Source organism: Rattus norvegicus, chromosome 2, assembly GCF_021556685.1.
Source record: "Rattus norvegicus strain SHRSP/BbbUtx chromosome 2, alternate assembly SHRSP_T2T, whole genome shotgun sequence".
NCBI lineage: Eukaryota > Metazoa > Chordata > Mammalia > Rodentia > Muridae > Rattus > Rattus norvegicus.
Window position 1 is genome coordinate 26606751 of NC_141535.1, and position 24412 is coordinate 26631162.

At 44.8% G+C, this 24412-nt stretch overlaps 1 protein-coding gene across 2 annotated transcripts in view; it reads left to right on the forward strand.

Moving 5' to 3' along the window:
• The window catches only part of Dmgdh (dimethylglycine dehydrogenase), a 75077-nt gene that overhangs the window by 18800 nt on the left and 31865 nt on the right, over positions 1 to 24412 (forward strand). For both annotated transcript variants that reach the window (XM_087616103.1, NM_139102.2), the window contains 8 exon segments: positions 7611 to 7859; positions 10884 to 11082; positions 12959 to 13128; positions 13519 to 13672; positions 15597 to 15762; positions 16339 to 16469; positions 19228 to 19445; positions 22714 to 22871. In XM_087616103.1, coding sequence (XP_087472229.1) covers positions 7611 to 7859; positions 10884 to 11082; positions 12959 to 13128; positions 13519 to 13672; positions 15597 to 15762; positions 16339 to 16469; positions 19228 to 19445; positions 22714 to 22871 — 1445 coding nt within the window.

Sequence of the window (24412 nt, forward strand, 5' to 3'; positions counted from 1 at the left end):
GAGAAGTTTCTGGTGAAGTCACCTGATTCCTGAGTAGTGACTAGGCAGCTATCCTTGGGGCAGTGGAATTATCATCAAAATACAGATAGCTTCAGGGCAAACCACAACACATAGCCATCAACTGAGCTGCGTGGCCAGGTCTTGGAGGCCAGAACTGGAAGCTAGTCTTTAGATTTTTGTACTGAGACACTTTCAGACATGTTGGTTAAACGTGAAGTCATCCACAGTCTCACACCTACAGAAAGAGAGTCTCAGGAAATACTATGTGGCTGGGACTGGGTTTATAATTTATATTTTCTTTTCTTTAAAATGTATCCGTTTGTTTTTATTTTCTGTGTTTGAGCATTTTGCGTGGATACATGCATGTGTGCGGTGTGCATGCCTGGTGCTCTTGGAAGCCTGAAGAGCTCATTAGATCCCTTGGTACAGATGGCTGTGAGCTGCCATGTGGGTGCTGTGAATGGAACCCTAGTCCTCTGGAAGAGCAGCCCCAGTTTATATTTTCTTACAGTTCATGATAGCTCATTTAGACCTAAAATAATCATAGGGCACCAAAGTATTTTCAAGCCTTTGTTTTAATTATCAAATGAAAACAGTCCATAGTTTTATCATTCCTATTACTGTTCTCAGAAAAAAATTATATACCATGAAAATATACTTAAATCATATTTTCTTATAGTTCTTCCCCTAAACCAGAAGTCTGATGGACGTTAGTTTTAAAACAAAAACATTTAATTTGTAAAAATTACATTTTTTTTTATTAATTTATTTTAAAGGTTTGGGGTTGACTAGCTGGAGTTGGTTTCCACAGTCAAAGTTTCCACAATTGAAAGGCTCAAACTCAGGTTGTCAGCTTGGTGACAAGCACGTTCATCTACTGAGCCATCTTATCAGTCCCTTAATTTTAAATTAAATTAATTTTTTTTTCTATTTTTCGGAGCTGGGGACCGAACCCAGGGCCTTGCGCTTGCTAGGCAAGCGCTCTACCACTGAGCCAAATCCCCAACCCCTAAATTAAATTTTTAAAATAAACCTAGAAAAAGTATTGTCTTTAATATTTAAAAGTCTACATTAGCATTTCAGATTCTTTTGAAGTCATGTCTCCTATTTGAAAATCATAAAATATTATTATTTTAAGATATGCTTGAATGGGCTGGACAGTGGGGCATGCCTTTAATCCCAGCACTCAGGAGGAAGAGGCAGGCAGATCATTTGAGTTCAAGGCCATCCTGGTCTACAGAATGAGTTCCAGGACAGCTAGAGCTACACATAGACACGTCTCAAAACCAACCAAACAAACAAACTAATCAAAATAAGCCTAAACCAAAACAAAACAAAGATACTTGAAACTAAAAATATTATAAGACTTGCCTAAAAAGTAGAGACAATTGAATAAAAACCACACCTTGAGCCTCACTCCCCCCTGATTCTCTGTTGCTCTTCTGTTGTCCTCATTGTCCTTGGGAACCTGTAGTCCAAGGTATCTTAGAAGACTGGACTTGGAAATCACTCATTTTCCTACCAAATAGGAAAGGTTCTTTGTAAGTTTACAGCTTTTTATGGTCTCCTGAGTTCCATCCTAAAAACATTTGGCTGCTGTACTAGTGATAGCAAACACAGAGACCTCCATATTCAGTTCCCGTGGCAGACATTAGTAATCGATAACTGTGCTCATTTTAGGCAAGCTTGCACAGGGGCCCACTGTCCTTTGTTTAAGAATAGTGCCTCAGGACCTCATGTAACCATAACATACATTTTGAGAAATAACTATATTTAACACATTTCCCAATTACTTCTCTGAAATGGATAAATACGTAATAAGGTAGCATTCCAATGTTTTTCTAAATCACATCCTATGACATCTAAGGCATTTCTGAAGAGCAAAGTGAGAGCGCCCCAAAGAGATCTGCCCACAACCCAAGAACTGGTTATCAGGTGAGGTGCTCCATGCAGCTGTGAAGTTCTGAGGTTGATGGGCTCAGGAAAGCAGTGGCAGAAGCTCTTGAAAGTTCGTGTTGCCTGGGAAGACACCTTTAGGGACCTGATTCTAATGAGTAGGGCTCCTCCTCAAAGTGGGTATCACTCCTCAATGCTGCCCAACCATCTCTATTCTTCCCATAGTAGTCTAGGGAGTTCTTTTCTGAGAGCTCTGTGAGCTGTCCTGTCTCAGTTCTTAACTCGTTATCCTGTTCATACCAAATCTTCAACCTATGATCTGCCCCTCCCATTTTCTCTTCCATTTCTTCCACTGGGAAGAAGTTACTGTTTATATAATGGAAGCCCCTGGGAAGTATGGAAGTGTGCATATGTGTGTGTGTGTGTGTGTGTGTGTGTGTGTGTGTGTGTGTGTGTGTGTGTGTGTGTGTGTGTTTTCTAAAGGCTGGAGGCTGTCTATAAGGTAAGTATTGGTAACTGGGGGCAGTGATCTGGAACGCCCATCCCTCTTGTAGCACCGAGCTGCTTTAGATCAGTTTTCTGAATAAAAGCAAGCATCACGTTAATGGTTGCAGATTGTGGCAGCTGGAACATTTCCCAGAGTTACTCAGTGAGAGGATGATGCCACAGACCTTTGGGCAAAGTCCTTAGGGTAGCTCTGGAATTCAATTAAAGAAACCAGGATGCAGACACGGAAATGTACTGTGAGAGAGGTAAAGGCTGCTGAGTCTTTGGGATGCCCATAAGAAGGAGCGGGTGAGGACAAAGTTTGCCGACTTTAGTCTTGTCCAGGGCACTCGGGTGCTCAGTCAGTGACCCATACATTGCCAAGCCTGTGCCTGAGGCAAATTACCAATTTATAAACTGGGGATAATAATACTGTCCCAAAAGGTTATTGTGGATAGTGAACAGCTAATAACATAAAATACCCAGGACTAGAAAACAGTAAAAAATTAGGTATAATGATAATAATTAAGATTATGATACCTATTTCCTTGAGAGTTTATGTCTTTGTCTGGGAAACATTAGCATGGCGTATCATGGCTTCTTGGTGCCAGTCATGAGATTATTCCTTTCTTTTGCCCCAAACCATCTAGCAAACCTCTGCTAGGAAATGGCTTCCCAAGGAACTTGGCTGTCAAGCTAGGTTACCTGGGAATTACCTTGGAACTTTTCCTGGGCTTCAGAAAGATTTTAATTTAGGCAGTCTACCAGGGACTTGCAAGGTATGTTTATTGTATATGTTTTGTTTTGAAAAGCTAAGGATCAGGCCCATGGCCTTGCACAAGCTAGAATGGTTATCTCATCTACGGTCTCTGTTGCTGTAATAAAACACCATGGCCAAAAGCAACTTGGGGAACAAAGGGTATATTTCATCTTTTTTTTTAAATTTATTTATTTATTCTGTATAAGTACACGGTTGCTGTCTTCAGACACCCCAGAAGAGGGCATCAGATCCCATTATATAGATGGTAGTGAGCCACCACGTGGCTGCTGGGATTTGAACTCAGGACCTCTAGGAAGAGCAAGCAGTCAGTGCTCCTAACCACTGAGCCATCTCTCCAGCTCAGTTTATTTTATGATATACTTCCCCATAATAGCCTTTCACTGAGGGACGTCAGGGCAGGAACCCAGAGGCCGGAGCTGAAGCAGAAGCCATGGAGGAGTGCTGTTTTCTTACAGACTGTGCTCAGTTTGTTTCACTGCAGGGCCACCAGGCCAGGGATGGCACCACCCACATGGTCTGTCCCCTCCCACATCAGTCACTAATTTAAGAAATGCTCCACAGGCCTGTTTTATGGAGGCATTTTCCCAGTTGTGATTTCCTCTTCGAAACGACTCTGGCTTGTTGACATAGAAGTAGCCAGGATGCTGGTGTCTACTGCTGAGCTGAACCCCTGCTTTAGAACCTGTGCTTTAAATGGCACTGTCTATACTGGATGGTTTTTCAACATCCCACCCCCTTTTTTTGGCTGTGGGGTGGGGGTGGGGTTGTTGCTGAGGACAGAACCCAGGGCTGCATTCTCATTAAGAAGTGTGCCATTGAAGGGGCTGGGGATTTAGCTCAGTGGTAGAGCGCTTACCTAGGAAGCGCAAGGCCCTGGGTTCGGTCCCCAGCTCCGAAAAAAAAGAACCAAAAAAAAAAAAAAGAAGTGTGCCATTGAGCCACACCTTGTTGGTTCATCTATTTATTATTTATTTAGTTTCACATTGAGCTAAGGTCTTTTTTTTTTTTTTTTTTTTTTTTTTTGGTTCTTTTTTTCGGAGCTAGGGACCGAACCCAGGGCCTTGCGCTTCCTAGGTAAGCGCTCTACCACTGAGCTAAATCCCCAGCCCCGAGCTAAGGTCTTATTAACTTGCCCAAGTGGCCTCAAACTGTATATGATGTCAGTGGCTTCAAACTTATAATGATTTTGCCTTCGCCCCTGATTACATATGGACTCCATATCCATATCATATGGACACAGTCCATATCGTCTTCTGAGGAGCACCTATGGCCTGGCACGCCAACAGCAGAGTGTACTGACTTTCTCTTCTCTTTTCCTCTCTCCTTCGCTCTCCTCTTCCTCCCTCCCTCCTCCTCCCCTTCTCTTCCTTTCTCCTCCACTCCCCTCTCCTGCTGTCCGCTGTCTTCGTGTTTTCTTTTTTGTGTGTCCCTACTTGTGAGCAAGCAGGGCTGAGGAGAGCTGAGCACCTCCTCAATCTTATCTTAGAGTGCAACAGGCTAACTGCCTTTTAGTAGCACGAGCTTTATAATTGAGCCAGCTTCTACCATTGTTCCACCCCTTGCCTGGGCACAGGGACACAGCACAGGGACACAGCACAGAGACACAGCACAGCATGGGGACACAGCACAGGAACATAGCACAGCAAGGTACAGGGACATAGCACAGGAACACAGCACAGCACAGGTGTACGCTGCTTACTATGAAGTAAGGCTTTCTTGTACATGGTAAGGACAGTGTCTGTTGACCTCGTTTCTAGTTGATTGTTGACTCGCTAAACCTGGGGGAACTTTGTAAATCTTACTCACAACTTTCCTTATGTGACAAATCAGGAAGCGAATGGATGATGCTAGCATAGAGCCCGGATTTTTTTTTTTATCCAGGAAGAGTTGCTGCGTTTTGCCTGTGTCAGAGTAGGAGACCTCTACGGTCACAGTGAGCAAACAGTCTAGAGGAATTGAATTTGGGCCTGAGCCAGTCTCCCTTCATTCTAACCTCATTTCTACCAGTCGATGTGCTCGTATTTAATTATCCAGTATGTGTGAGGGTGGGGGCACCTGGGCATTGGACGCAGGACCGCAAGCATGCTGGGTAAATGCTCTACCACTGAGGCATACGCCTATCCCTTCACTCTTAAACAGAAGTCACTTCCAATGTTCATTTATGTTGGCCCTTTTGCTGCTTTGCAGGTGGAGATGAGTGAGGGTTTTTTTTTTCTTTTAGGATTTTTTTTTTTTTCTGTGCTTGACTTTCCCCTTTGACCTTGGTTGCTAGGAGCTCTAGCAGGAGTTGAAGTATAATCTTGGCTAGATTTTGACTAATTCAATAAACAGAGAAGGAGGCTTCTCAAATACCTACAGCAAAGGGTAGATGGGATTTAAGGCGATACAGTTAGACGGGCAAAATGTATCCTTTGTTTCTATGATAAAATGCACTAATAAGCAAGGCACTGACTCAGAAATTCGTAATTATGTTTGAATAGGGCAGAATTTATTTCCTTCAATTTATGTTTTTAATAGAAATGACCGGATCAGGGACACCACAGTAGTTTGAATTACTTGGTTAAATGATGTGACTTTAGATTTAAAAACCGACCTAGTGTGTACAACGACAATAGGTGGCTTTGTTATGTTTTCCTACAAAGAAACTCCTGACGCTGGTAATTTATACCTTTCTACAGGCAGTAATAAATTAAGTCTCTAAATTATTAAAGACCAGCAAATGTCTCCAGTGCCCACAGGTTGGATTTCAAGTTTACAAATGGGGAGCCAGTGGAGGGTGATTACTCAGCCATGACTAACCTGACAGGCCAGGGCAGAAAGAACAGCAGGGCACTTAGGTGGTGTTTGCTCAGATGGAAACAAGTGATGCTGGCTGTTGGGGATGCTGGCTGCTGGGGATGCTGGCTGCTGGGGATGCTGGCTGCTGGGGATGCTGGCTGCTGGGGATGCTGGCTGCTGGGGATGCTGGCTGCTGGGGATGCTGGCTGCTGGGGATGCTGGCTGCTGGGGATGCTGGCTGCTGGGGATGCTGGCTGCTGGGGATGCTGGCTGCTGGGGATGCTGACCTGCTCAGGGGACCAGGTCTGCTTCCCAGGTTGACTCATAGGTACCTCTGTACCTATCATTGAACTATGTAATGGCAGGAATCTCAGAACCCCTTGCCAGATTTTTTTTTTTAAAGCAGAAACAAAAACAATAGAAAATGTAGACTACAATCTGAAAAAGCAGTAATTGAGAGGGTTTGCCAATTCTTTGATAGTTACTCAAACTACCGCACAACAAGCTGGTCAACAGAAGTCCCTCCCTACGAATAATTAACTGAAAGTTAAGCACACCATACCTTTGTCCCCTGACACCCCACAATTACATTGATCATTTTTACATCCTAAAATACCTTCTTATGGGTAATGCCGTTGTGTTTGTTTAAAAGAAAGTCTTGCTAGCTGGGTGTGGTGACTCATGTCTGTAGTCCTTCCCTGGGGGAAAATGGAGGCCAGAAGTTCAGAAGTTCAGTGCCAGCCTGGGCTACATTAAATGTTTGAGGCCAGCTCTGGCTACGTGTAACCCCATGCAGCAGCAAAAAGTCTTGAAATTTGGTGGCCATAGACCCTGGGGTCTGTCAGACAGATAATCCAGGTTCAAACCTTGGGAAACGACAAGAAGGGGAAATATCTGTTTCGGGAACAGGTGTGCCCAATCTCTATCTTGCTGTTTCCTCTTCTTTCCCTCAATGCGTGGGATGAACTCACCTCACCATGCATGCCCGGAAGTCTCCCCACTGATTTCCTATAAGTCTCTCTAGTTTTCTGACTACGGTGCTCGAAGGCGCCGGACAAACTCACCGTTACTCTTGAAGTAGCAGAACTTAAAGTATTCTTCTCCCAAAGTACATAGACTCTGAATTTTAAGTCAACAGAACAACCTTGAGCTGTGGAACTGGAGGAGGGCAGGGTTTAGGAGGGGTAGACATTGACTCAGAGCTAGGCGTGCTGTGCTGTTCTGAACTGTGCAGATGGGCTTGCCCTCTAGCTATGCCCATCTACAAGCAAGGCTAGTCTGTTATTGCCTTTCTTATACACATCTGTATTTGTATTTTATATTTATGTTTGGTTTGGGTTTTTTGTTGTTTTTTGTTTTGTTTTGCTCACCTTTGCTTGTGGGTAATAAGATTTTTCATGGAAGGAGCTTCTTTGATTTGCAGAAATTATCAAACTATTATCCTCTTTCTCATTCTACTTTGCAATGCTCAAAAATACTTACGAGGTTGGAGATGTGACTCAGTGGTAGAGCCATACCTGGCAAGCATATATAAGGCCTTTGGTTTGCTCTCCAGCACTAGAACCAAATAAACAATGAAATTTATAAATATAAATTTCTATATCAATGTGTCATAGGTATATGTATTATGTACATGGTGGCGTTTTTAAAAATAATTTTCTCACTTAAGGATTTTGGGCTCGTGAAGTGGGTAAAATGATTGGACTAGACCATCCCCTCATCCCTGTGCAACATCAATATGTCGTCACATCAACAATCCCAGAAGTGAAGGCTTTGAAACGAGAACTCCCAGTCCTTCGTGACTTGGAAGGATCCTACTACCTCCGACAGGAAAGGGACGGGCTTTTGTTTGGTCCCTATGAAAGTCAGGAGAAGATGAAACTTCAAGCCTCCTGGGTCGCTCATGGAGTCCCTCCAGGTGGGTTCAGCTAATGAAAGGTGTGCAGGACAGAGATGATGGATCAGCTCCCCAAAGCGCGAAGCTCCCCAAAGCTGGAAGAACAGAACAAAATCCCAGTGCTGACCTCCAGGTGTCTGGGATGGCAAGAGGGAGGGGTTGGAGGTGACTGTCCTTACACCCTGTGGAGAAAGCCAGGCAGGAGGAAAGGGGAGAGACGTGGTTGGTTGAGAAGAGAAGCTGACATTGGTGCTGGGGCTGCTAGGAAAGGCTCCAGGTGTAGTTATATCTGCCCGTGCTGTCTGTCTGCCACCCCCCTCCTCCTCCATCTGCCTGCTTGGTCTAGTTTCACAATCTGAACAGATGCTTGTACTTTGACAGTTGTCCACACTGCAGGTCCCCAAGACAGGATATCCAGCCTACAGCTGCATACCAGAGTCCTCAACAAAGGCGGAGCTATGGGCAGAGGCCCTCCTGTGCCTCCCAAGTGGGAGAGGCTCAGAGCCCTATGCCTCAGCAAGTGGGGCCATGCTTTCTAGTTCTATGGGGGAGAAGGGCCAGGATATTTTTGTTGTTTTGTTTTGCATTTTTCCCCATGAAGCCAAATCAAGAATCAAGTTGTCTAGGCAGACACCTCTAGTTTTAATCTTGTATGTGTGTGTTTGTCCATGGATTCAGGTGCATGTATGTACAGGTGACTGTACACGCAAAGGCCAGAGATCATCCTTAGGTGTCATTTCCCAGACACTGTCTACTTCTTATTTTATTTTTTGAGATTGGTCTCTGGCTGACTAGGAACTCATCAAAAGCTAGGCTGGCTGGTGAGCCCTGGGGATTTACTTTGTATCCATCTCCCTAGGCTGGGATTAGAGTACATGAAGCCATACCCAGCTTCTTTATCTATTCTATCTATCTATCTATCTATCTATCTATCTATCTATCTATCTATCTATCTATCCCTTCATATATCATCTATCATCCAACTATCCATCCATTCATCCATCCATCATATATCTATCTATCTATCTATCTATCTATCTATCTATCTATCTATCTACCTATCCCTTCATATATCATCTATCATCCAACTATCCATCCATTCATCCACCCATCATATATCTATCTATCTATCTATCTATCTATCTATCTATCTATCTATCTACCTATCCCATCACATATCATACAACTATCCGTCCATTCATCCACCTATCATCTATCTATCTATCTATCTATCTATCTATCTATCTATCTATCCCTTCATATATCATCTATCATCCAACTATCCATCCATTCATCCACCCATCATATATCTATCTATCTATCTATCTATCTATCTATCTATCCCTTCACATATCATACAACTATCCGTCCATTCATCCACCTATCATCTATCCATCATCTATCTATCTATCTATCTATCTATCTATCTATCTATCTATCATCTATCTATCTATAGAGCTATCTATCTATAGATCTATCTATCCATCTGTCATCTATCTACCTACCTACCTACCTATCCATCATCTATCTATAGAGCTATCTATCTAACTATCTATCTATCTATCTATCTATCTATCTATCTATCAATCTATCATAGATCTATCTATCCATCATCTATCTAAACCATGGACTCTGAACTTAAACTCAGGTCTTTGTGTTTGCAAGACCGGTTCTTTTCTAGACAGGGCCATCTCCCCAACCCTATTTTCTGGAATTGTATGTTGATAAAGTTTGCAGCATGGAACAAATCTCTCCCTCTCAAGTAACAGAAAAGGATTTCTGACCCACCTCACCCTGCAGAGGCTGGTCCAGCAGACAAGGGGCTTTGGGTTTGCTGAATGGGATCTGCAGATATGGACCTGAGCAGAATTGTTCCTGACTTCAGAGTGAGAGCTGAGCCAGTAGGGGAGGCTGGGCTGGGTCTCTCTGTCCACTCTGCCCATGCTGTGGCTTTTCTTCCAAGTAAATGCTGAACAAATATTTATTTAATCCTAGCTGGAAGGAAGGAGAGCCAGACTGTGAGTTGTTCCTGGCATGGATGTCCATGTGTCCTATGGCAACCCTGGTAGATTGGAGGCTCCATGCCACTGCCCTGACCTGCGGTTCTCAGGAAGGGCTGGGGGAACCTGGGTGGATACTGTGTGGACAAATGCCATGAAGTTTTTCTGTGGCCCTGCTTTGAGTCACAGGGACTTCTAGGACAAGAAAAAGGTTATGCAGGATTCACCTCTGTGTACAAAATCCTTGCCTGTGGGTGATTGCAAGAGCAAGCAGCAGGAAGGAGGGCCGTCTGATAAAAAGACGGTTCAAGGAGCTCTTAGTCGGAGTTGGGGATTTAGCTCAGTGGTAGAGCACTTGCCTAGCAAGTGCAAGGCCCTGGGTTCGGTCCCCAGCTCTAAAAAAAAAAAAAAAAAGGAGCTATTAGTCCTCCCTCCGAGATCCCAGATCATGGTCCTCCTTCTCCAGTGTCCTGGAGTAACTGACAGTCCATTTGTTCTCACTGCTATGCTAACTGAACGATTTAAAAAGTCTCTCCTGACAAACCAACTTATTGTTCCTTTTAAAATAACGATTGGGTTAAATACTGGAGGGAAAGACAAGCACAGATTTTGTTTCTCTTTACTAAAAAGATGTTTTTTGTTTCAGTAAAAATAGCATTATAGTTCCCAGGAACATGATGGGTACCAGTGTGGGGATAGAGAGTGCTGAGTTTAGACTTAATATTTATTACACTGATTGATTTATTGATTGATGACTGATTGGTATGTGTAAGTGGGCATTCAGATGTCACAACACGTGTGTAGGGGGCAGAGGATGACTTGCAGGAGACAGTTCTCTCCTCCCACTATGTGGGTTCTAGGGAATGAACTCAGGATGTCAGGCTAGGTGGCAGCTGCCTTCACCCTCTGAGTCACCTCAATGGCCCCAAGTTTAGCATCTAAAGAAAAAGGAAGACCCTTCTGTACAGCACTGTTTCAGAGGCTGCCTTGCTCTGAGGCTCACCTTACTCGGGGGACATCCTTACCATGACGTCTGTCTCTCTAGGCTTTGGGAAGGAACTTTTTGAGTCTGACTTAGACCGAATCACAGAGCACGTGGAAGCTGCCATGGAAATGGTTCCTGTTCTGAAAAAGGCGGACATCATCAACATCGTCAACGGTCCTATCACCTACTCTCCTGACATTCTGCCTATGGTGGGGCCCCATCAGGGGGTCAGGAACTACTGGGTGGCCATTGGCTTTGGGTGAGTAGTACCCTGAGAGTTGACATTTCTTGGAGAAGCGCTTACTGCTATGATCCGGTCTCGAAGTATCAGGCCCCAAAATGGAAAACCTAGAAGAGGAAGGGTTGGGGAGTAAGGTAAGGGTGGGGTTGTCTCCTCCCGATGAGGAAGGAGAGGAGGACGGAACTAATCATATAATGGGCTAAGCACCTACATGATAAAGGTCAGCACACGGAGGGCAATGGTTTTCTGAAACCATTGTCATGTGTCTCCTGTCACCTCCATTCTTCCTGTCTCTTTTCATGTCACTACCTTCTAAGGGGTCAATTTGCCCCAATTGGACAGGGACATTTTCCTAACAGAACATGACATATTCAAAACATCAAATGGCTTACGTATTTTCACCATAATTCCTGTTTGTCTAACGTGATTTGCTTTTGTGTGACTCCCTTGGCGGCTGCCTACTTAATATTCCGCTCCTTGCCAGTGTTTCATTTCTAATATCTGTCCCATTAATATGCTGAATACTGATGTCAAACTCACTACACCATCACATCACAGTCTCTAATATTCTAGTTTTCTTCTCTATTCTCTTTGACTGTTTGATCAAATAATCTTGAATGATTGCCAGCTCTGTGCCCAAGCCTCGAGCTTCAAGTACAAAGTGACGGCTTTTTATTGTCCCCGAGCAGTAACCTGTTAACAGACAAGGTACATTCATTCTTCTAAAGGAGTGTAATTGTGGAGAAAGCATTTTGCTTTCTGCCAAATTCCTCCCACGATTCTTAGAACCAAGACGCTGGCTGTTAGGTTACTATAGTTTAGGGGGTGCTGGAGTGCTTATGTTAGGATTTAAAAAAAAAAAACATTATTAGTGGGGATCAAAATGAGGGAGAGAATGAGGTTCTCCCAATTAGTATCAACTTCCCTTGATTCTCCATGATTTTCACCCCATTCTGGTTTCAAACACCCCTCTTTATGTTATCATAGAAAAACCCATATTGAAAGGCTGTGTTAGACAAGAACAGGCAGGTAGACCTGATTAAGCCAACTGGAAGCGGCCATTCAGATATCACAATCATATGTGAGGTTGAAAGCATTTTTTGTGGCTGAGGATACAGCTCAGCCGGTGAGTACTAGCTTAACATGCAAAAAAGCCCTAGGTTTGATCCTGGGGTCCTATAAACCAGGCACAGTGGTGTATCCCTTTAAAACCAAAGATAAGGAAGTGGAGGCCCCCGGAAGATCAGAAGTTCAAGGCCACCCTCAGCTATGTAGTCAGTTCAAGGCCAGCCTGGGTTACGTAAGACCCTGAGGCATCGTCTTGTAAAAATAGGAGACAAACAGACCTTCCCTTCCAAGTGACCTATTAGTTGCGAAGGACAGAGGTCATGTTCCTTTCCACAGGTAGCCACTGTGTGCCTGCCTCTGTTTGGATGCTTCGAAGCTGAAGGTTCTTTGCATGGAGAATCACCCTAGAGAATTAGCACTGCACTGAGTTGAGAAGAGGTGGGGGTGGGCGCCTCCCCCCGAGTTTCCTGTCAGTCAGGATAGTGTCAGCTCAAGAAGGCTCCTCTCTGGAGTCTCCACCTTCACTAGGTGACCGCTGTAGGCTCGCTGTAGGTGTGGTAGGTATCCCTTGAGAAACCGTGCAAACAAACCAGCAACCGAGCCAGGCGCCTTTTATTTGCATGCCAGAATGCACATTGATTTGTTTGGTTTTTTTTTTTTTTTTTTGAGGAAAAAGATGATTATTAAAACATAAAGAGTATATTACTTGTGTGTTCTGAAGAGCATAGGTGACTTCAAATCTGATGCCCGGGAAGATGGTATTTGAACGTTTTGGCACTTGAATGCACCATATTTGTAATATCCGAAACATCTTTGTATCCAAAAGATATGGCATAATCCATGCCGGTGGGGTCGGGAAGTACCTCAGCGACTGGATCCTGCACGGAGAACCTCCCTTTGACCTGATAGAACTGGATCCCAACCGCTACGGCAAGTGGACGACGACGCAGTACACCGAGGCCAAAGCCCGAGAATCATACGGGTTCAACAACATTGGTGACGTACTAACTTGCTGTTCTCTAGAAAGACCTGCAGCATCTCTCACTTAAAACGCTCTGTTCTGTTCCCTGGGGCCGGCGAAGAACTGTGAACAGCACTGTGCCTTAAGAAATGGCAAGAAATGTGTCACCGTATGCGGTTAACGTATTGAGCCCGTCACTAAGTGTGTTACCGTATATGGTTAATGTATTGGGTCCATCACTGATTCTAAGTACTCAGGGTATTTTTACTTTACTCTTTGATGATCAGTATAACTGACATCTTTGGCGGGGGGGTGCATATATATGCTTTTGGGTTGTCAACCTCACCGTTTCCATTCTTAAAAGCCCTTCAGTGTATCGGATCATTTCACTTATAAACTATTAGAGCCCTGTGTTCCCTTCTCAGTTGGTTATCCTAAAGAGGAACGGTTTGCTGGGAGGCCAACCCAGAGAGTCAGTGGGCTCTACAAAATCCTGGAGTCCAAGTGTTCCATGGGTTTCCATGCAGGCTGGGAACAGCCACACTGGTTCTACAAGCCCGGCCAGGACACTCAGTATAGGTAAGTGGGTGTCTGAGCCTGCCTGTGGTTCTGATCGGCAGCTGCACTAGGACAGCAGGGCACCAATTCCACTCTGAGGGGAACACCGAGTCTCCTCTGGTCTCATTTACTTGCTTATGATAGGGGTATTCCTTAGACCAGCCCAGGGGACACTGGCCAGTCTCAGTGATGCCTGGTCTACTTAGCAGTTACCAGAACCTCAGAGGACCTTTCTCAGCCCCACCCAAGTATAACTGGCTTTAATTGGCTGCTGAAATATTGTCATGGCTTAGGGTTTCTGGACAAATTTCATGGCATTCAAATGCTGTGTGGAAAGGACCTACAGTTCTGGGTCATGAAACAGACAAGAATACCTGCACTGGGGGTTAAACTAAACCACCGAGCATGCCAGCGAAACAGGCCTCTGAGTGCCTGTGACGCGCTGGACTTGGGGTTAATGGTGATTATTTTTCCCAGTGAGAACCCCTAAACCAAGACAAAATGAACAGCAAATCTAGAAGCTAATTTCCAGTTCCTGTCAGCCTGTCACTTTGCTATTTTAAACAGGGTTCAGGGCTAGAGAAATAGTTTAGTTGGTAAAGCACTTCTCATGAGGACTTGAGTCCAGTTCCCAGGACCCGTGTATAAAAGTTAGGTCAGGGCATATGCTTGTAGCCCAGAGCTGTGGAAGCAGAAGCACCGGGGGTCTCTGGGTCTTGCCGGTCAGTCAGCCTGTTAGGAATGTTAGGCCCGCTAGAGACCCTGACTCGGAAATAAACCAGGTGAATGGCTCCTGAGATATGGCATGAAGGTTGGCTGTGGCCTCAACATATACAAACACATATGTGCACATACATCCAGATAGGAACATGCATGCACATGAAACAACAGGGTTTGAAATCTACTTTAAATTCAGTTAAGTGGCATAAAAATACAGAGGTGGGGATGTCGCAGATGAGTGCGGTTGCCCTCGAGGCAGCCGGTCTAGAGTGGTTGGAAGCCACGTGCTCAGACTCAGATGAATACTAGCTTTGCTTTTCATTTTGTGATGTTAAATCAGGCTTAAGTTTCTTTTAAAAAAATTAATAGTTAAGCTACAGGGAAACGCTCAGACTTAGCACCCTGTTCGGAAGGTAAAAACACCAAGTTAGAAGTTCTTTTGCTAAAGTGGAGATGAGTCAGGTAACCTTTGATCTAGACCCTGTTCTGTCAGTAACTACTGCAAAAGACCTAGAAGCCACTCTGGGCTTTTTCTCTGAAGAGAGAAGGTGCTAGGCTAGACCATTGCTTATATCAGGGATGGGCACTCCCTGGAACCTGCCATGATGCCCGATCCCCTTTTAACAAGTGGAAGTGCTTTGTATTCACAGTGTTGGCTAGAAGGCTATGAGTGTGTGCATGCACACACATGACATATACATACATAGATACACACACAGAGACATATACACTCTACACACAGAGAGGCATATGCACTTATACACACACAGAGACACAGGCACAGGTACAAACACAGAGACATGGAGATGTATGTACATACATGCACAGACACATATGCACAACATTCATACACACAGTGAGGCCATTCTGATTTAGTGAGGCCTTACAACTGGTGTTTGAAAAATACTCCCCAGATGATTCTAACATGCAACCAGGCTTTAAAAACCCTGGACTGTTGCCTTCTACACTGCCCTCCAGACTAGAGGACCCATGAGTTTTTTTCCCCACTAATTAACATTTCATTCACTATAAAATGGGTCAAATGGATAGATGGGTAACCTATAAAAGATCAGATTCCAAGTGTATATGATTTACAGAGCAAATTTGCGGGTGCCCCTCCCCCAGCTTCAGAAGGCTTTCCTAGAAGGGAGAAACTGATTAAAATATTCTTATTTTATATTGTACAATTTTTGGATAATGGCTGGCAGTAAATATTGTGTTTCAGGCCAAGTTTCCGCCGCACAAACTGGTTTGAGCCGGTGGGCTCTGAGTACAAACAGGTTATGCAAAGAGTTGGTGTGATTGACCTGTCTCCGTTTGGCAAGTTCAACATCAAAGGCCAAGATTCCACCCAGCTTCTGGATCATCTCTGTGCAAATGTCATTCCCAAGGTAAATAGACAAGGTCCAGGATTCTGACCTGGTCCTTTAAAAAAAAACCCAGATCCAACCTTCTTTGACTCCATGTATTCCAAGCGGATGCTAGAACACTTCAAGGGACCTCCTGGAGTGTGCAACTGAAATTTCTGTGGAGTAGACTGTCATCTAGGAAATCAATGACTTCCCTTAACGTGCCAATGAGATCCCAAAAGCTGATTGTAGTTAAATTAGTATGTTGTTGTTCTTTGATTATTACACGTATTTTATCTATGTGTGTCACGCATGTAGAGGTCAGAGGACAACTTGCAAAAGTCTTTCTTTTTGACCTGTGGGTTCCAGGGATTGAGTTTTGGGTGGCTTTGGCCAAAAGTGCCCTTACTTCAGTGCCATCTTCCCAGTCCTGAAGTACCATTTCTAGGGCAAACAATCTCGTATGATTGTTTAAATGGGAAATTTAAATAGATCTTTGGTTTAGTTCATCTACTTGACATGAATGGTAAGAGGTGAGGCTTTTCATGGTCCCCACAACTAACATGTGTGCGAAGAAGCTTAATTCATCCTCAAGTGATTTTAAATTCTTTTGTGCAGGTGGGTTTTACAAACATAAGTCACATGTTGACGCCCAGAGGTCGAGTGTACGCTGAGCTGACTGTTTCCCACCAATCTCCTGGGGAGTTCCTGTTGATTACTGGCTCTGGGTCGGAACTTCACGATCTTAGGTAAATGGACATCCAGTGAAATGATTTTGTCCAGGTGACCCAGTGGCCCAACCTTATACAGTTTTTCTTGTGCTAGTATTCTCGTTTCATTCTGTTGCTGTGATGAAATGCTGTGACAAAAACAGTTTAGGGGAGAAAGGCACAGACTTCAGTTTGCGGTTTCAGGTTACAATCCATCATGGTGGGGAAGTCAAGGCAAGAATGGGAGCTTCAGGCGGCTAGTCACATTGCAGCTGCAGCCAGAAACAGGGAGAAATGAATGTGGGCACGGTGACTTGCTTGGTTTGTCCACTGTCATACAGTGGTGGATGCTCTCTTTGTGGGGAATGGTGCTGCCTGTGGTCCCCCTGCATGGGGAATGGCACCACCATGATGGGATGACTCTTCCTACTCTATTTAATTTAATGAAGGCAGTGCCCCACAGACACGTATACAGGCTACCATTCCCCATGGAGATTCTTCCCATAGATGATTCTGGATTGTGTCAAGTTGACAAAGATGCATCATGGGAGCTGGAGAGATGGCTTACCTGTTGCCAGCACTGGCTGCTCTTTCAGAGGACCTGGGTTTGATTCTCAGCACCCAGGTGGAGGCTCATAGCCGTGTTAACTCTAGCTCCAGAGGATCTGACGTCTTCCTCTGGCCTCCAGGGGTACAAGTACATGCATGGTGCTCAAACATACATGTAGGCAGAACATGCCCACATATAAATAAAACAAAATAGAAAAGAGATACACAGTACTTACAGAACAACTTTCTTTTTAAATTAAAAAGTCTCTCTCTGTCTCTGTCTCTGTCTCTCTCTGTGTCTCTCTCTGTGTCTCTCTCTCTCTCTCTCTCTCTGTGTGTGTGTGTGTGTGTGTGTGTGTGTGTGTGTGTGTGTGTGTGTACAGATGCCTGAAGAGGCCATAATTGGGCATCAGACCCCATGGAGTTGGAGTCACAGGTAGCTGTGAACATACCTGGGTGCTGAGAACCGTACTCCAGTTCCCCACAAGAGCTTTAATTCTCTTAATCACTGAGTCATCTCTCTAGTCCCCAACTTTAATTCTTAAACCTCATCAATGTGCATAAACCTCATGTGGTTTATAGGACTGTTTGAAGCAAAAGACCCCGCCCCCTCCACAAGGTGCCCTACCCAGTGGTTTTCTGATTCTGATAATCTTAACTCTTATTTATTAAACACCATCAATGAACCAGAACTCCTTGTAGACACGACCTCAATTAATTCTCTTAAGATTGTGCAGGGGCAGGGGAGGTGCGGACTTCGCAAGCCAGAGTTCAGACTCCTCAGCAACCATATGATGGGACATAGGCACAGTGGCTTGCAGGTAATCCCAGCACTTAGAAGCAGAGACAGGACATCTCTAGAGCAAGCTGGCCAGCCAGGCTATCTGAGTAGGCAAGCTTTGGGTTCAGGTGAGAGGCCGGGCCTCAAAATAGCAAAGTGAAGTGCTGTCTTAGTTAGGGTTTTCCTACTGTGAACAGACACCATGACCAAGGCAACTCTTCTAAAGAACACTATTTAATTGGGGCTGGCTTACAGGTTCAGAGGTTCAGTCCATTATCATCAAGGTGAGAACATGGTAGTGCCCAGGCAGATGTGGGAGCTGGAGGAGCCGAAAATTCTACAGCTTGATCCAAAGGCACACAGGAGATTGACTTCTGCGTGGCCAGAGGAGGGTCTCAAAGGCCATCCCCACAGTGACACACCTACTCCAACAAGGCCACACCTCCTAATAGTGCCACTCCCTGGGCCAAGCATATCTAAATCACCACACGTGCCATCAAGGAAGATACTCAGTGTCAACCTTCGCCTCTGCATACTTACAACATGTGTACATATATGTACGCCCCACATACCAATGGGCTAAATAAGAAGAGTTTGTCATTTATCCTCATTTGGAGATGAGGAAACAGGTGTGGATTAAAGTTACCTGCTCAAGTCAGCGTGACTGAGTAAGGTGCCACACTGGGCTAGCTTCAGCCGGCTAACTCCCCTGTGCACACTGGCTCACAGCTAAACTGCTGACCTGCCTTACTTGGACCTCCATTCTGCTGTGAAGTCTCCACCTTTTCAGTCTAGTATCCCCAAAGTGTGTGGTGATTCTTATTTAATCAAGGTCTGGCTCAGGTTTTCACCGGAGCGGTAGAATTATGGAAATCTGGTGATCAAGTGCAGGGGTGTGGAGGTCACCTTAACCATTGAGCCTCTTCTCAACTAGGGGAACACTGTGATAGACTTGCAGAGTTGCAGGGACAGCTCAATAAATTACAGCCTGGCCCGAGAGTTGCCTTCCAAAAACTCATCAAAACTTAGAAATTGAGACTGGAGTTTTTCCTCTTTTCCTTGTGATTGTCAGAGCAATTACATGTCTGGTGGCAGGTGCATTATTAATGGCTAGCAGCACAAGGATGCATCTTGTGTACAGGTATTGAAGCAAATTCAGATTTAAATTAATTTTTGAAAATGGGACCATTAGTTTAAATGCAACTGAACCATCATTATTTATAACTGTGGCAAAGCTCGTTTAAACTGGAAGATTCTAGTTACTGGGAAGAATCCCCTCCCAAGTCTTAAGTGGGCCATTTACATCTAGGGAACTCAGGTCTTTAACCTTCAGAGTGAGAAGGCTACATGCCCCGACCCTCTAGGGACTTTCTGATAATTCCAAACTTGAAGGCTTCAGAGACATAATATGTTAGAAACATGTATTATTCAAGTGACATTTACCCAGGGCTTATGACCCCAATGCAGATGGATTGAAGAAGCAGCCGTCAGAGGTGGCTATGATGTGGAAATTCGAAACATAACCGATGAGCTTGGGGTCCTGGGAGTAGCAGGGCCATATGCAAGGAGAGTCCTTCAGAAGCTGACCTCAGAAGATCTCAGTGATGATGTCTTCAAGTTTCTTCAAACCAAGTCTTTAAAGATCTCTGACATTCCTGTCACTGCTATCAGGATCTCCTATACTGGTAAGAGTGGGGAAACAAGCTAACGTAAGGAAAGGCTACCAGAGATGGGACACACACTCACTGCAGACTGCCACACACTGTCACACTCACAGTGCATCACACACATACACACACACAAAACCATACACACTCACACACACACACACTGCAGATTGCCACACACTGCCACACTTACAGTGCATCTCTCTTTCTCTCTCTCTCTCTCTCTCTCTCTCACACACACACACACACACACTGCAGATTGATTGCCACACACTGCCACACTTGACAGTGCATCACACACATACATACACAAAACCACACACACACACACATACACACACAGTACACCTCTCTCAAACACACACATTCACTGCAGACTGCCACACATTGTCACACTCACAGTGCATCACACACATACACACACAAAACCATACACACACAAAACCACACACACTCACACAGTCACACTCACAGTGCATCTCTCTCAAACACACACACACACTGCAGACTGCCACACACTATCACACTCACAGTGCATCACACACGTACACACACAAAACCACACACATTCACACACACTGCAGTCTGCCACACAGTCACACTCACAGTGCATCACACACACACAACCATACACACACACATACACACACTATAGACTGCCACATACTGTCACACTCACAGTGCATCACACACACACACAACATACACACACACACTGTCACACTCACAGTGCATCACACACAGACACACACACAACCACACACACACTCTCACAGTGTATCACACACACACTGCAGACTGCCACACAGTCACACTCACAGTGCATCACACACACACACAACCATACATACACACACACACTATAAACTGCCACATACTGTCACACTCACAGTGCATCACACACACACATACACACACACACTATAGACTGCCACATACTGTCACACTCACAGTGCATCTCATATATAGTCACACACAACCACACACACACACACACACACATGCTCACATACACTGCAGACTGTCACACACTGTCATACCCTCAAGTGCATCCTCACACATACCCATACATACACTCCTGTATACCCACACACAGCCACATACACAATCACATCCTTACAATGCATGCTCACACGTGCTCACATGCACTCACACACACTCACACGCACTCATATACTCACACATAGCCATACATTGTCACACCCTCACAACACATGCTCACCCACAATCACACATACTCACACATAGCCACAGATACTGTCAGACCCTCACAGGGCATGCTTACACACTCACAGTCACAATACATGCTTACATATACACATTCACAAACATATACTCACACATAGACATACACACTGTCAAACCCTCACAATAAATACACACACACACAGAGTCACAAAACATGCTTACACATACTCCCACTTACATCATACACATACATAAAACATAGCTACACACTGTTACACTCTCATAGTACATGCTCACACACACACACTCATACACATAGCCACACATACTATCGCACACTCACAATGCATGTTCATACACTCAATGCATGCTCATACTCACCTACACACATACATTCACATGCTCAGTCATGCACACACTCATTCACATGCACACTCACATGCTCCCCCCCACGTAACTTGCTCTGATTTTGAAGAAAGATTTCTTCTGCCTAACTCTAAGACAAGAAGTCTGTTGGCCACTCCCACTCTTTACAGGGCTTCCACCGGCTTCTAGTTGCTTCTCTTTGGAAGTGTAGATAAGAGAGGAACAAAAAAGGCAGCTGTTAGAATAACTGGTAGACCACAGTCAGCACACTACATGGGGACACTCACAGATAGTGTGGCTTCCAGCCTGTCATGACAGTGCCAACCTTCCCACTAGAACAGTGGTTCTCAACCTTCCTAAGGCTGCAATCTTTTAATACAGTTCCCTTGTGTTGTGGTGACCCCAACCATAAAATTATTTCATAACTCTAATGTTGCTAGTGTTATGAATTGTAATGTAAATGTCTGTGTTTTCCAGTGACCCCTGTCAAAGGGTTTGTTAGGTCCCCAGAAGGGGTTGTGACCCACAGATTGAGAACTGCTATTCTTAAGTGTATGCTCACTGGAGACCTCTACCCACTTTTGCATGGAGTGTATAGTATTTTTATATGTTTAAGGCTTTCGATTTCTGGGTTGGAAGCTGGAGAGTCTAAACCTTGAACTCCATTCCTTCATTTTTGTGTATGTGCATATACGTTTGTGTATGTTTTGGGGGGTTTGAATGCTTACATGTTGGGGAGGGCAGTGATCAACTGTGTGTGTTGCCTTGTTTTCCACGATTCAGCGGAACACAGACTAGGACATTAGGTGAGACTGGCCTGTCAGAGTGCCATGTCCCCCACACAGGGCAGCTTGCAGGAGTCAGTTCTTTTCTTCCCTGGTATGGGTCCCAGCAGGGATCAAACTCATGTCATCAGGCTTGGCAGCAAACACCTTTCCTCACTGAGTCATTGTGGCTACCCTCCCCTCCCCCGAGACCTCCTGTGTGTGCTCTTTTAAAAAGTGGATTCTGGGCAAATTCAGGTCTTCCTGTTTACCCACATAGTAAGTACTGTCTAAAGTTGCTCCTTGCTCTCTTTAAGATTTATTTCTTATGTATGTGTACACTGTAGCTGTCTTCAGACACACCAGCAGAGGGCATCAGATCTCATTACAGATGGTTGTGAGCCACCATGTGGTTGCTGGGAATTGAACTCAGGACCTCTGGAAGAACAACAGTCAGTGCTCTTAACTGCTGAGCCATCACTCCAGCCCTCCTCGCTCTCTTTAAAGTTTATTTTGTTGTGTTTTATTTTTAGATGGTGTCTCCGTAGCCAAGGCTGATCCTGGGCTCACAAACCTCCTTTCTCAGCTTTCTGAGTGTAGAGAATCACAGATGTCCTCCCATACCCACATGAACCCTGTGAAAACATGTGTTAGCTGTTTACCTACTATCACTGTCCTGAAAATAGTTGAGGCTCAGTATGAAACCAAGGTCCAGGCTGAAAAGTGAGTCCGGACTTCAGTCTCTCTGTCTCTGGAGGCAGGTTATCCGGAATCACTCTCTGTGCAGGAGTCAGGCTCACACACAATGGCCAGTGAGCTGACTGGCTCCTTGTGAACTGCTCTTTTAAAAACAGGCAAAAGGCTGCTTTGTGAGAGTGGGGGTTTCTTCTGCAGGTGTTAGCTAATGTTAGCGCTCGCCCTGCAAGCACCGATCTTATTCCTGTGTGGGCTCTGCCCGTGCATTTCAGGTGAGCTGGGATGGGAGCTGTACCACAGACGAGAAGATTCTGCAGCCCTTTATGAGCGGATCATGAATGCGGGCCAGGAGGAGGGCATCGACAATTTTGGAACATATGCCCTGAATGCCTTAAGACTGGAGAAGGCTTTCCGGGCCTGGGGGTCAGAGGTTTGAATGCTAACACCCTCACTAACTTATGCCTCTCTTATTGTATCTAATTTTTGTTGGAGGACTAGTTTTAAGAGCGTGACCATCAATTCTGGCTAGAAGAGAAATGGAATGTCATTTAGATGACTTTGAGTAGGGAAAGAGCCCCCCTGCCTCTCTTCTTCCCAGTTGAACATTGACTGGGTTCTGGGGTAATGTTCATTCTGCCTTACTTCCCCCCTGCTTGGTGGAGAACCCCAGACATTTTCTGGCAGACACAACCCAGAGGATTTGAGTATCATCTTTCAAATCCTTGCTTTCTCCTCTGTTATGTCTCCTTTTCTTCTCATAACACCCTTGGGTGAACTAATGTCCTTTTCTTTTGAGGGACAGTGGTCCTGTGTGTGTGTGTGTGTGTGTGTGTGTGTGTGTGTGTGTGTGTGTGTGTGTGTGTTGCTCTAGTCTTGAGGGTTTCTCTTTGTATAATGGGTAGCCACTAATACAACATTTTTTTTTATTCTTTTTTTTCGGAGCTGGGGACCGAACCCAGGGCCTTGCGCTTGCTAGGCAAGTGCTCTACCACTGAGCTAAATCCCCAACCCCATACAACATTTTTATATGCACCACTTCTGCTTCGTGTCTGTCTTAGTTTCCTCCCTGTTCCCGGAAGTCACAGTGGCAGTAGCCTGAGGGAGCTGGTCACATCACATCCGTAATCCAAAATGATTGCATGCCCGTGGACAGCTGCTAGGCTGGCTTCCTGCACTTTACCCAGTCCAGGACCCTCTGCCCAGTGAATGTGGTGTCCACAATTGTGCTGGATCTTTCCACACCAATTGTTGTCATCAAGAGAAAGCTTCTATGCGCATGCGCATTCCCAGAAGCCTGTCTTCCTGGACTTTCCTTTACCAGGACTCTTATTTTGTTTACAATGCCCAGATTCCTGTGATTAGAGTCCTTTTTACCTAATTTATTTCCTTGTGGGAGAACCAAAACCCTAACTCTTCTAGAGAACTGATGTTTTAGGGGCCATTATAAACATGAGCCTCAGAGTGGGGATTCTACTAATCTCTTGGATGCGCTGCACTCTTGTAAAATGGAAAATTTATCCTAAAGAATTGATACAGACATAAAAATGGTTAGTAATGAGCCGAACAAACACACCATACAGTTAATTTCCAATTTAACCCGAAAGCTCAGTTACTCTTGGAAGAAGCCAGGTCCTCCCTGCTGCAGTGAGCTCGGTCTGCAGCCAGGACTCAGATGACGCCAGCTGCCCTCAGAAAACAAGACAGTGTTGCCCGCATGCTCAGGAAGAAGGACAGAGAAGCCACCCCTTGAGTGTTACACATTGCTGTATTCTGTTGTCAGTGTTTCTGATGGTTTTTCTGCTTCCTCTCACCTCACCATCTCAGCGTCCTCTTTTCCAGCAGCGCCTGAGCGCCCTCTAGTGCAGAAACGTCGACGAGCGCGCTCTGTTTTCCTGAAAAAATTCACAAATTTTGAGCCTACTGAAAAATAATTTCAGAGTAACTCAAGCTAATTTAGGAAATATCAGAACA